The sequence below is a fragment of the Pseudophryne corroboree genome, chromosome 2 (genome assembly GCF_028390025.1).
Source record: "Pseudophryne corroboree isolate aPseCor3 chromosome 2, aPseCor3.hap2, whole genome shotgun sequence".
Lineage (NCBI taxonomy): Eukaryota > Metazoa > Chordata > Amphibia > Anura > Myobatrachidae > Pseudophryne > Pseudophryne corroboree.
The window spans coordinates 12030478-12043791 of record NC_086445.1 but is presented as its reverse complement, the minus strand read 5'-3'; the positions used below and the strand labels follow the sequence as shown (position 1 = coordinate 12043791).

General features: G+C 52.6%; 1 protein-coding gene across 3 annotated transcripts in view; it reads left to right on the top strand.

Moving 5' to 3' along the window:
* CCKBR (cholecystokinin B receptor) overlaps positions 1-13314 on the top strand; it is a 197255-nt gene that overhangs the window by 167147 nt on the left and 16794 nt on the right. For all 3 annotated transcript variants that reach the window (XM_063950795.1, XM_063950794.1, XM_063950793.1), the window contains one exon: positions 12887-13135. In XM_063950795.1, the coding sequence (XP_063806865.1) occupies positions 12887-13135 (249 nt within the window). The remainder of the gene's footprint in view (positions 1-12886; positions 13136-13314) is intronic.

Sequence of the window (13314 nt, the reverse complement as noted above, 5' to 3'; positions counted from 1 at the left end):
AGGTTGCAGTGCAGTGGTCTGTATATCGCACGGGGGGAGGGGGTTGTTGATGACAGGTTGCAGTGCAGTGGTCTGTATATGGCCCGGGGGAGGGGGGTACTTGATGACAGGTTGCAGTGCAGTGGTCTGTATATGGTACGGGGGGAGGGGGGGTTGTTGATGACAGGTTGCAGTGCAGGGGTCTGTATATGGCACGGGGGGAGGGGGGTAGTTGTATATGGTCTGTATATGGCACGCGGGAGGGGGGGTTGTTGATTACAGGTTGCAGTGCAGTGGTCTGTATATGGCACGGGGTGAGGGGGGGTTGTTGATGACAGGTTGCAGTGCAGTGGTCTGTATATGGCACGGGGGGAGGGGGGTTTTTGATGACAGGTTGCAGTGCAGTGGTCTGTATATGGCACGGGGGGTGGGGGATTGTTGATGACAGGTTGCAGTGCAGTGGTCTGTATATGGCACGGGGGGAGGGGGGTTGTTGACAGGTTGTAGTGCAGTGTTCTGTATATGGGAGGGGGGGTTGTTGATGACAGGTTGCAGTGTAGTGGTCTGTATATGGCACGGGGGGAGGGGGATTGTTGATGACAGGATGCAGTGCAGTGGTCTGTATATGGCACGGGGGGAGGGGGGTTGTTGATGACAGGTTGCAGTGCAGTGGTCTGTATATGGGAGGGGGGGTTGTTGATGACTGGTTGCAGTGCAGGGGTCTGTATATGGCACGGGGGGAGGGGCGTTGTTGATGACAGGTTGCAGTGCAGGGGTCTGTATATGGCACGGGGGGAGGGGGTTGTTGATGACACGTTGCAGTGCAGTGGTCTGTATATGGCACGGGGGAGGGGGTGTTGTTGATGACAGGTTGCAGTGCAGTGGTCTGTATATCGCACGGGGGGAGGGGGGTTGTTGATGACAGGTTGCAGTGCAGTGGTCTGTATATGGCACGGGGGGTACTTGATGACAGGTTGCAGTGCAGTGGTCTGTATATGGCACGGTGGGAGGGGGGTTGTTGATGACAGGTTGCAGTGCAGTGGTCTGTATATGGCACGGGGGGAGGGGGGTTGTTGTATATGGCACGCGGGAGGGGGGTTGTTGATTACAGGTTGCAGTGCAGTGGTCTGTATATGGCACGGGGTGAGGGGGGGTTGTTGATGACAGGTTGCAGTGCAGTGGTCTGTATATGGCACGGGGGGAGGGGGATTGTTGATGACAGGTTGCAGTGCAGTGGTCTGTATATGGCACGGGGGGAGGGGGGGTTGTTGACAGGTTGCAGTGCAGTGTTCTGTATATGGCACGGGGGGAGGGGGGGTTGTTGATGACAGGTTGCAGTGCAGTGGTCTGTGTATGGCACGGGGGGAGGGGGATTGTTGATGACAGGTTGCAGTGCAGTGGTCTGTATATGGCACGGGGGGAGGGGGGGTTGTTGATGACAGGTTGCAGTGCAGTGGTCTGTATATGGCACGGGGGGAGGGGGGGTTGTTGACAGGTTGCAGTGCAGTGTTCTGTATATGGCACGGGGGGAGGAGGGGTTGTTGATGACAGGTTGCAGTGCAGTGGTCTTTATATGGCACGGGGGAGGGGGATGTTGATGACAGGTTGCAGTGCAGTGGTCTGTATATGGCACAGGGGGAGGGGGATTGTTGATGACAGGTTGCAGTGCAGGGGTCTGTATATTGCACGGGGGGAGGGGGGTTGTTGATAACAGGTTGCAGTGCAGGGGTCTGTATATGGCACGGGGGGAGGGGGTTGTTCATGACAGGTTGCAGTGCAGTGGTCTGTATATGGCACGGGGGAGGGGGGGTTGTTTATGACAGGTTGCAGTGCAGTGGTCTGTATATGGCATGGGGGAGGGGGGTTGTTGATGACAGGTTGCAGTGCAGTGTTCTGTATATGGCACGGGGGGAGGGGGGGTTGTTGATGACAGGTTGCAGTGCAGTGGTCTGTATATTGCACGGGGGGAGGGGGATTGTTGATGACAGGTTGCAGTGCAGTGGTCTGTATATGGCACGGGGGGAGGGGGGTTGTTGATGACAGGTTGCAGTACAGTGGTCTGTATATGGCACGGGGGGAGGGGGGGTAGTTGATGACAGGTTGCAGTGCAGTGGTCTGTATATGGCACGAGGGGAGGGGGGTTGTTGATGACAGGTTGCAGTGCAGTGGCCTGTATATGGCACGGGGGGAGGGGGGTTGTTGATGACAGGTTGCAGTGCAGTGGTCTGTATATGGCACGGGGGGAGGGGGGTTGTTGAAGACAGGTTGCAGTGCAGTGGTCTGTATATGGCACGGGGGGAGGGGGGTTGTTGATGACAGGTTGCAGTGCAGTAATCTGTATATGGCACGGGGGGAGTGGGGTTGTTAATGACAGGTTGCAGTGCAGTGGTCTGTATATGGCACGGGGGGAGGGGGGGTTGTTGATGACAGGTTGCAGTGCAGGGGTCTGTATATGGCACGGGGGGAGGGGGTTGTTGATGAAAGGTTGCAGTGCAGTGGTCTGTATATGGATCGGGGGGAAGGGGGTTGTTTATGACAGGTTGCAGTGCAGTGGTCTGTATATGGCACGGGGGGAGGGGGGGTTGTTGATGACAGGTTGCAGTGCAGTGGTCAGTATATCGCACGGGGGGAGGGGGGTTGTTGATGACAGGTTGCAGTGCAGTGGTCTGTATATGGTACGGGGGGAGGGGGATTGTTGATGACATGTTGCAGTGCAGTGGTCTGTGTATGGCACGGGGGGAGGGGGGTTGTTGATGACAGGTTGCAGTGCAGTGGTCTGTATATGGTACGTGGGGAGGGGGATTGTTGATGACAGGTTGCAGTGCAGTGGTCTGTGTATGGCACGGGGGGAGGGGGGTTGTTGATGACAGGTTGCAGTGCAGTGTTCTGTATATGGCACGGGGGAGCGGTGGTAGTTGATGACAGGTTGCAGTGCAGTGGTCTGTATATGGTACGGGGGGAGGGGGATTGTTGATGACAGGTTGCAGTGCAGTGGTCTGTATATGGCACGGGGGGAGGGAGGGTTGTTGATGACAGGTTGCAGTGCAGTGATCTGTATATGGCACGGGGGGAGGGGGGGGTTGTTGATGACAGGTTGCAGTGCAGTGGTCTGTATATGGCACAGTGGGAGGGGGATTGTTGATGACAGGTTGCAGTGCAGTGGTCTGTATATGGCACGGGGGGAGGGGGGGGTTGTTGATGACAGGTTGCAGTGCAGTGGTCTGTATATGGCACGGGGGGAGGGGGGTTGTTGATGACAGGTTGCAGTACAGTGGTCTGTATATGGCACGGGGGGAGGGGGGGTAGTTGATGACAGGTTGCAGTGCAGTGGTCTGTATATGGCACGAGGGGAGGGGGGTTGTTGATGACAGGTTGCAGTGCAGTGGCCTGTATATGGCAAGGGGGGAGGGGGGTTGTTGATGACAGGTTGCAGTGCAGTGGTCTGTATATGGCACGGGGGGAGGGGGGTTGTTGAAGACAGGTTGCAGTGCAGTGGTCTGTATATGGCACGGGGGGAGGGGGGTTGTTGATGACAGGTTGCAGTGCAGTAATCTGTATATGGCACGGGGGGAGGGGGGTTGTTAATGACAGGTTGCAGTGCAGTGGTCTGTATATGGCACGGGGGGAGGGGGATTGTTGATGACAGGTTGCAGTGCAGTGGTCTGTATATGGCACGGGGGAGGGTGGGTTGTTGATTACAGGTTGCAGTGCAGTGGTCTGTATATGGCACGGGGGGAGGGGGGGTTGTTGATGAAAGGTTGCAGTGCAGTGTTCTGTATATGGCACGGGGGGAGGGGGGGTTGTTGATGACAGGTTGCAGTGCAGTGGTCTGTATATTGCACGGGGGGAGGGGGATTGTTGATGACAGGTTGCAGTGCAGTGGTCTGTATATGGCACGGGGGGAGGGGGGTTGTTGATGACAGGTTGCAGTACAGTGGTCTGTATATGGCACGGGGGGAGGGGGGGTAGTTGATGACAGGTTGCAGTGCAGTGGTCTGTATATGGCACGAGGGGAGGGGGGTTGTTGATGACAGGTTGCTGTGCAGTGGCCTGTATATGGCACGGGGGGAGGGGGGTTGTTGATGACAGGTTGCAGTGCAGTGGTCTGTATATGGCACGGGGGGAGGGGGGTTGTTGAAGACAGGTTGCAGTGCAGTGGTCTGTATATGGCACGGGGGGAGGGGGGTTGTTGATGACAGGTTGCAGTGCAGTAATCTGTATATGGCACGGGGGGAGTGGGGTTGTTAATGACAGGTTGCAGTGCAGTGGTCTGTATATGGCACGGGGGGAGGGGGATTGTTGATGACAGGTTGCAGTGCAGTGGTCTGTATATGGCACGGGGGAGGGTGGGTTGTTGATTACAGGTTGCAGTGCAGTGGTCTGTATATGGAAAGGGGTGAGGGGGGGTTATTGATGACAGGTTGCAGTGCAGTGGTCTGTATATGGCACGGGGGAGGGGGGGTTGTTGATGAAAGGTTGCAGTGCAGTGTTCTGTATATGGCACGGGGGGAGGGGGGGTTGTTGATGACAGGTTGCAGTGCAGTGGTCTGTATATTGCACGGGGGGAGGGGGATTGTTGATGACAGGTTGCAGTGCAGTGGTCTGTATATGGCACGGGGGAGGGGGGTTGTTGATGACAGGTTGCAGTGCAGTGGTCTGTATATGGCACGGGGGGAGGGGGATTGTTGATGACAGGTTGCAGTGCAGTGGTCTGCATATGGCACAGGAGGAGGGGGGGTTGTTGACAGGTTGCAGTGCAGTGGTCTGTATATGGCACAGGGGGAGGGGGGGTTGTTGATGACAGGTTGCAGTGCAGTGGTCTGTATATGGCACGGGGGGAGGGGGGTTGTTGATGACAGGTTGCAGTGCAGTGGTCTGTATATCGCACGGGGGGAGGGGGGGTTGTTGATGAAAGGTTGCAGTGCAGTGTTCTGTATATGGCACGGGGGGAGGGGGGGTTGTTGATGACAGGTTACAGTGCAGTGGTCTGTTTATTGCACGGGGGTAGGGGGATTGTTGATGACAGGTTGCAGTGCAGTGGTCTGTATATGGCACGGGGGGAGGGGGGGTTGGTGATGACAGGTTGCAGTGCAGTGGTCTGTATATGGCAAGGGGGGAAGGGGGGTTGTTGATGACAGGTTGCAGTGCAGTGGTCTGTATATGGCACGGGGGGAGGGGGATTGTTGATGACAGGTTGCAGTGCAGTGGTCTGCATATGGCACAGGGGGAGGGGGGGTTGTTGACAGTTTGCAGTGCAGTGGTCTGTATATGGCACAGGGGAAGGGGGGGTTGTTGATGACAGGTTGCAGTGCAGTGGTCTGTATATGGCACGAGGGGAGGGGGGTTGTTGATTACAGGTTGCAGTGCAGTGGTCTGTATATGGCACGGGGGGAGGGGGGGTTGTTGATGAAAGGTTGCAGTGCAGTGTTCTGTATATGGCACGGGGGGAGGGGGGGTTGTTGATGACAGGTTGCAGTGCAGTGGTCTGTATATGGCACGGGGGGAGGGGGGTTGTTGATGACAGGTTGCAGTGCAGTGGTCTGTATATCGCACGGGGGGAGGGGGCATACTTGCCGACTTTCTGGCTGCTCTCTCCAGAGGCGTGGAGGAGGCGGGACGGGGCGTGGTTGCGGGAACGTGTCACGTAAGCCACGCCCCCGCTGTGTAATGCCGCTATTACCGGCATTATACAGCAGGGGGCGTGGCTATGATGACGCGATTCAACAAGAATCGCGTCATCGCCTGCCCAGACCGCCCACTTTACTCGCTAAGTGGGCGGCCGGGCAGTGGGGAACCCCTGCAATCGGGAGACTTGCCTGTTGTTCCGGGGGGCCGGGAGGGTCACCCGATTTTCGAGAGCCTCCCGGCCATTCCGGGAGAGTAGGCAAGTCTGGGAGGGGGATTGTTGAAGACAGGTTGCAGTGCAGTGGTCTGTATATGGCTCGGGGGGAGGGGGGGTTGTTGATGACAGGTTGCAGTGCAGTGGTCTGTATATGGCACGGGGGGAGGGGGGGTTGTTGATGACAGGTTGCAGTGCAGTGATCTGCGCTTCTAATCCATACTTGCCTACCCGACCCTCTCCATGAGGGAGAAAATGCTCTGTTCCTGGACTTTCCTGGTAATGTATGATTGCCATCACCTGTGGTGAGCTAGGTAATTGATAAGAAAGGTGTTTCACCACAGGTGATGGCAATCATACATTACCAGGAAAGTCCAGGAACAGAGCATTTTCTCTAACGTCCTAGTGGATGCTGGGGACTCCGTCAGGACCATGGGGAATAGCGGCTCCGCAGGAGACAGGGCACAAAAGCAAGCTTTTAGGATCACATGGTGTGTACTGGCTCCTCCCCCTATGACCCTCCTCCAAGCCTCAGTTAGGTTTTTGTGCCCGGCCGAGAAGGGTGCAATCTAGGTGGCTCTCTTAAAGAGTTACTTAGAAAAAGTTTTTAGGTTCTTTATTTTCAGTGAGTCCTGCTGGCAACAGGCTCACTGCATCGAGGGACTTAGGGGAGAGATTTTCAACTCACCTGCGTGCAGGATGGATTGGATTCTTAGGCTACTGGACATAGCTCCAGAGGGAGTCGGAACACAGGGCTCGCCCTGGGGTTCGTCCCGGAGCCGCGCCGCCGACCCCCCTTGCAGACGCTGAAGATGAAGAGGTCCGGAACCAGGCGGCAGAAGACTCTCAGTCTTCATCAGGTAGCGCACAGCACTGCAGCTGTGCGCCATTGTTGTCAGCACACTTCACACAGCGGTCACGGAGGGTGCAGGGCGCTGGGGGGGGGCGCCCTGGGCAGCAATGTATAATACCTGTATGGCGAAAAATACATCACATATAGCCCTTGAGGCTATATGGATGTATTTAACCCCTGCCAGATATCTAAAACTCCGGAGAAGAAGCCCGCCGAAAAGGGGGCGGGGCCTATTCTCCTCAGCACACAGCGCCATTTTCCCTCACAGAAAGGCTGGTGGGAAGGCTCCCATGCTCTCCCCTGCACTGCACTACAGAAACAGGGTTAAAACAGAGAGGGGGGGCACTGATTTGGCGATATGTATATATATTAAAATGCTATAAGGAGGAACACTTATATAAAGGTTGTCCCTGGATAATTATAGCGTTTTGGTGTGTGCTGGCAAACTCTCCCTCTGTCTCCCCAAAGGGCTAGTGGGTCCTGTCCTCTATCAGAGCATTCCCTATGTGTGTGCTGTATGTCGGTACGTGTGTGTCGACATGTATGAGGAAAATATTGGTGAGGAGGCGGAGCAAATTGCCTGTAATGGTGATGTCACTCTCTAGGGAGTCGACACCGGAATGGATGGCTTATTTATGGAAATTACGTGACAATGTCAACACGCTGCAAGCCGGTTGACGACATGAGAGGGCCGGCGAACAAATTAGTATCTGTCCAGGCGTCTCAAACACCGTCAGGGGCTGTAAAATGCCCATTTACCTCAGTCGGTCGACACAGACCCAGACACGGACACTGATTTCAGTGTCGACGGTGAAGAAACAAACGTATTTTCTTTTAGGGCCACACGTTAAGGGCAATGAAGGAGGTGTTACATATTTCTGATACTACAAGTACCACAAAAGAGGGTATTATATGTGAGGTGAAAAAACTACCTGTAGTTTTTCCTGAATCAGATAAATTAAATGAAGTGTGTGATGATGCGTGGGTTTCCCCCGATAGAAAATTATTGGCGGTATACCTTTTCCCGCCAGAAGTTAAGGCGCGGTGGGAAACACCCCTCAGGGTGGATAAGGCGCTCACACGCTTATCAGAACAAGCGGCGGTACCATCTACGGATAGGGCCGTACTTAAGGAGCCAGCTGATAGGAGGCTGAAAAATATCCTAAAAAGTATACACACACATGCTGGTGTTTTACTGCGACCAGCGATCGCCTCAGCCTGGATGTGCAGAGCTGAGGTGGCTTGGTCGGATTCCCTGACTAAAAATATTGATACCTTTGACAGGGACAGTATTTTATTGACAATAGAGCATTTAAAGGATGCATTTCTATATATGCGAGATGCGCAGAGGGATATTTGCACTCTGGCATCAAGAGTAAATGCGATGTCCATATCTGCAAGAAGATGTTTATGGACACGACAGTGGTCAGGTGATGCAGATTCCAAACGGCACAAAGATGTATTGCCGTATAAAGGGAAGGAGTTATTTGGGGTCGGTCCATGGGACCTGGTGGCCAGGGCAACTGCTGGAAAATCCACCGTTTTTTACCCTAAGTCACATCTCTGCAGAAAAAGACACCGTCTTTTCAGCCTCAGTCCTTTCGTCCCTATAAGAGTCATATCTGCCCAGGGATAGAGGAAAGGGAAGAAGACTGCAGCAGGCAGCCCATTCCCAGGAACAGAAGCCCTCCACCGCTTCTACCAAGTTCTCAGCATGACGCTGGGACCGTACAGGACCCCTGGATCCTACAAGTAGTATCCAAGGGGTACAGATTGGAATGTCGAGAGGTTTCCCCCCTCGCAGGTTCCTGTAGTCTGCTGTACCAATGTCTGCCTCCGACAGGGAGGCAGTATTGAAAACAATTCACAAGCTGTATTCCCAGCAGGTGATAATAAAATTACCCCTCCGACAACAAGGAAAGGGGTATTACTCCACACTATATGGTGGTACTGAAGGCTAGGTGAGACCTATTCTAAATCTGAAAAATTTGAACACTTACAAGGGTTCAAATCCAGATGGAGTCACTCAGAGCAGTGATAGCAAAGAACAAGGGGACTATATGGTGTCCCGGGACATCAGGGATGCTTACCTCCATGTCCCAAAATTTGCCTTTTCTCACCAAGGGTACCTCAGGTTCGTGGTACAGAACTGTCACTATCAGTTTCAAGACGATGCCGTTGGATTGTCCAAGGCACCCCGGGTCCTTACCAAGGTAATGACCGAAAGGAGGATTCGTCTTCAAAGAAAATGGACGACCTCCTGATAAGAACAAGGTCCAGAGAACAGTTGGAGGTCGGAGTAGCACTATCTCAAGTAGTTCTACGACAGCACGGGTGGATTCTAAATATTCCAAAACCGCAGTTGTTCCGACGACACGTCTGCTGGTCCTAGGGATGATTCTGGACACAGTCCAGGAAAAGGTGTTTCTCCCAGAGGAGAAAGCCAGGGAGTTATCCGAGCTAATCGGGATCCTCCTAAAACCAGGAAAAGTGTCAGTGCATCATTGCACAAGAGTCCTGGTAAAAATGGTGGCTTATTACGAAGCGCTTCCATTCGGCAGATTTCACGCAAGAACTCTTCAGTGGGATCTGCTGGACAAATGGTCCGGATCGCATCTTCAGATGCATCAGCGGATAACCCTATATCCAAGGACAAGGGTGTCTCTCCTGTGGTGATTACAGAGTGCTCATCTTCTAGAGGGCCGCAGATTCGGCATTCAGGATTGGATGCTCGTGACCACGGAGGCCAGCCTGAGAGGCTGGGGAGCAGTCACACAAGGAGTGTGATCAAGTCTGGAGAATTCTCTCCACATAAATATACTGGAGCTAAGAGCAAATTTATAATGCTCTAAGCTTAGCAAGACCTCTGCTTCAAGGTCAGCCGGTATTGATCCAGTGGGATAACATCACGGCAGTCGCCCACGTAAACAGAAAGGGCGGCACAAGAAGCAGGAGGGCAGTGGCAAAACTGCAAGGATTTTTCGCTAGGCGGAAAATCATGTGATAGCACTGTCAGCAGTGTTCATTCCGGGAGTGGACGACTGGGAAGCAGACTTCCTCAGCAGGCACGACCTCCACCCGGGAGAGTGGGAACTTCATCGGGAAGTTTTCTGCATGATTGTGAACCGTTGGGAAAGACCAAAGGTGGACATGATGGCGTCCCGCCCGAACAAAAAATGGGACAGGTATTGCGCCAGGTCACGAGACCTTCAGGCGATAGCTGTGGACGTCCTGGTAACACCGTGGGTGTAACAGTCGGTGTATGTGTTCCCTCCTCTGCTTCTCATAACCAAGGTATTGAGAATTATAAGACATAGAGGAGTAAGAACTATACTCGTGGCTCCGGATTGGCCAAGAGGGACTTGGTAACCGGAACTTCAAGAGATGCTCACAGAGGACTAATGGCCTCGGGAGCTAAGAAGGGATTTGCTTTCAGCAAGTACCATGTCTGTTCCAAGAGGAACCGTGGCATCGGCCTTTAAGAAAGGACCTGCTCCAGCAGGGACCTTGTCTGTTCCAAGACTTACCGCGACTGCGTTTGACGGCACGGCGGTTTGAACGCCGGATCCTAAGGGAAAAGGCATTCCGGAAGAGGTCATACCTACCCTGGTCAAAGCCAGGAAGGAGGTGACCGCACAACGTTATCACCACATGTGGTAAAAATATGTTGCGTGGGTGAGGCCAGGAAGGCCCCACGAAAAAAAAAAAAAAAAAATTTCAACTAGGTCGATTTCTGCACTTCCTGCAAACAGGAGTGTCTATGAGCCTCAAATTGGGGTCCATTAAGGTTCAAGTTTCGGCCCTATAGATTTTCTTCCAGAAAGAATTGGCTTCAGTTCCTGAAGTCCAGACGTTTGTCAAGGGAGTATTGCATATACAGCCCTTGTGTGCCTCCAGTGGCACCGTGGGATCTCAACGTAGTGTTGGGATTCCTCAAATCATATTGGTTTGAACCACTCAAATCTGTGGATTTGAAATATCTCACATGGAAAGTGACCATGCTGTTGGCCCTGGCCTCGGCCAGGCGATTGTCAAAATTGGCGGCTTTGTCTTACAAAAGCCCATATTTGATTTTCCATTCGGGACAGGGCAGAACTGCGGACTCGTCCCCAGTTTCTTCCTAAGGTGGTGTCAGCGTTTCACCTGAAACAACCTATTGTGGTGCCTGCGGCTACTAGGGACTTGGAGGACTCCAAGTTGCTAGACGTTGTCAGGGCCCTGAAAATATATATATATATATATATATAATTCCAGGACGGCTGGAGTCAGAAAGTCTGACTTGCTGTTTATATTGTAGGCACCCAAAAAGCTGGGTGCTCCAGCATCTAAGCAGACTATTGCTCGTTGGATTTGTAGTACAATTCAGCTTGCACATTCTGTGGCAGGCCTGCCACAGCCAAAATCTGTAAATGCCCATTCCACAAGGAAGGTGGGCTCATCTTGGGCGGCTGCCCGAGGGGTCTCGGCTTTACAACTTTGCCGAGCTGCAACTTGGTCAGGGGCAAACACGTTTGCTAAATTCTACAAATTTGATACCCTGGCTGAGGAGGACCTGGAGTTCTCTCATTCGGTGCTGCAGAGTCATCCGCACTCTCCCGCCTGTTTGGGAGCTTTGGTATAATCCCCATGGTCCTGACGGAGTCCCCAGCATCCACTAGGACGTTAGAGAAAATAAGATTTTACTTACCGATAAATCTATTTCTCATAGTCCGTAGTGGATGCTGGGCGCCCATCCCAAGTGCGGATTGTCTGCATTACTTGTACATAGTTATTGTTACAAAAAAATCGGGTTATTATTGTTGTGAGCCATCTTTTTTAGAGGCTACTTCATTGTTATCATACTGTTAACTGGGTTCAAATCACAAGTTGTACGGTGTGATTGGTGTGGCTGGTATGAGTCTTACCCGGGATTCAAGATCCTTCCTTATTGTGTACGCTCGTCCGGGCACAGTACCTAACTGAGGCTTGGAGGAGGGTCATAGGGGGAGGAGCCAGTACACACCATGTGATCCTAAAAGCTTGCTTTTGTGCCCTGTCTCCTGCGGAGCCGCTATTCCCCATGGTCCTGACGGAGTCCCCAGCATCCACTACGGACTATGAGAAATAGATTTATCGGTAAGTAAAATCTTATTTTCTCCCTCATGGAGAGGGGCAGGCAGGCAAGTATGCTCTTACCTAAGGCTGTGTGTAGTGATGGTCTGCGGTACCGGCAGCGGTGCAGCCTGCCCAGCAGACGTATGGATTAGCCAGGGTCGGCAAGCAGTAGTGCGGTCCCCCCTCTCTGTCTGGGCCCGGGTCCCCAGTCCCTACAGTCCCCCCCTGATGGCGACCCTGTTGTGCGTGTTTTTGTGTGTTTATGAGACTGTGTCCTTGAGTGTTTGTCAGATTGTGTACGTGAGTGTGACTGTGTGTTGCTGAGTGTGTGTGTGTGTGTGTGTGTTTCTGAGTGTGACTGTGTGTTGCTGAGTGTTTGTGTGCGTGTTTCTGAGTGTGGCTGTGTGTTGCTGAGTGTGTGTGTGTTTCTGAATGTGACTGTGTGTTGCTGAGTGTGTGTGTGTTTCTGAGTGTGACTGTGTGTGTGTGTGTGTGTGTGTTTATGAGACTGTGTCCTTGAGTGTTTGTCAGATTGTGTACGTGAGTGCGACTTGTTGAGGGCTATTTGTTTTTGTTTCATATTTATCACCCATATCTATGTCCTCATCACTGGTCTTTAAGCCTGGAAATCTCCGAGCACCCCCCTCCTCATAGTTCCCGGCGGAGCACGTGTCTCTGAGCAATGGTGACCTTGCTCTGCAGACTTGTCACAGTAATACCTCTTATGCCGCCTGCTCAGACAGATTGGGATAACTTCATTTTCTGGTCACTGCTTTGTATAATGGATGTAGAAGTCACGATTAGTTTTTTTTCTACTTAATCTATTTTAAATTATTTATAGATTTCAGTCTTTAACCCACAATATTATTAGGGGAGATCTGTGATATCTGGTGCACATGACAAAGGTGGTGTAACCCATAGTGACTCTTCTCCAGCAGGTTAGGAAAGGACAGTTGATGCCTGGAGGCAATTGGGATACAGCACCTTTTCCCCAGTGCACCGCTTTGTTTGAGGGACGTTGTGGTGGTGGAACCAGAGGAGGGTTGCTGGCTTATATGATAGTGACGATGAAGAGGAAGTAATAGCGCTGGAGGTGCTGACAGAACATCTTCTCTTTTCAGACCTGAACTGGGTGAGGATCCTGCTCTACTGCATCATCTTCCTGCTGAGTGTCTTTGGGAACACGCTCATCATCATCGTACTAGTGATGAACAAACGCCTCCGGACCATCACCAACTCCTTCCTGCTGTCCCTGGCCGTCAGTGACATCATGCTGTCTCTGTTCTGCATGCCGTTTACCCTCATCCCCAACATCATGGAGAACTTCATCTTCGGAGAGGTCATCTGCAAGACTGCGGCTTACTTCATGGGTGAGGATCCCCCGATGTTCTCCCACTATGGGGCTTATTAGTGATTGGGACTTGATCCTTGATCACTATAATCATAATTTCTTATTGCCACTTATCATAGCAATGAGCGAATGTCTTAATGTTCAGAGGCCAGGACAGGGGCTCTGGGAGTGTAAAAGTAGAGTGACTGGCAGTGCGGG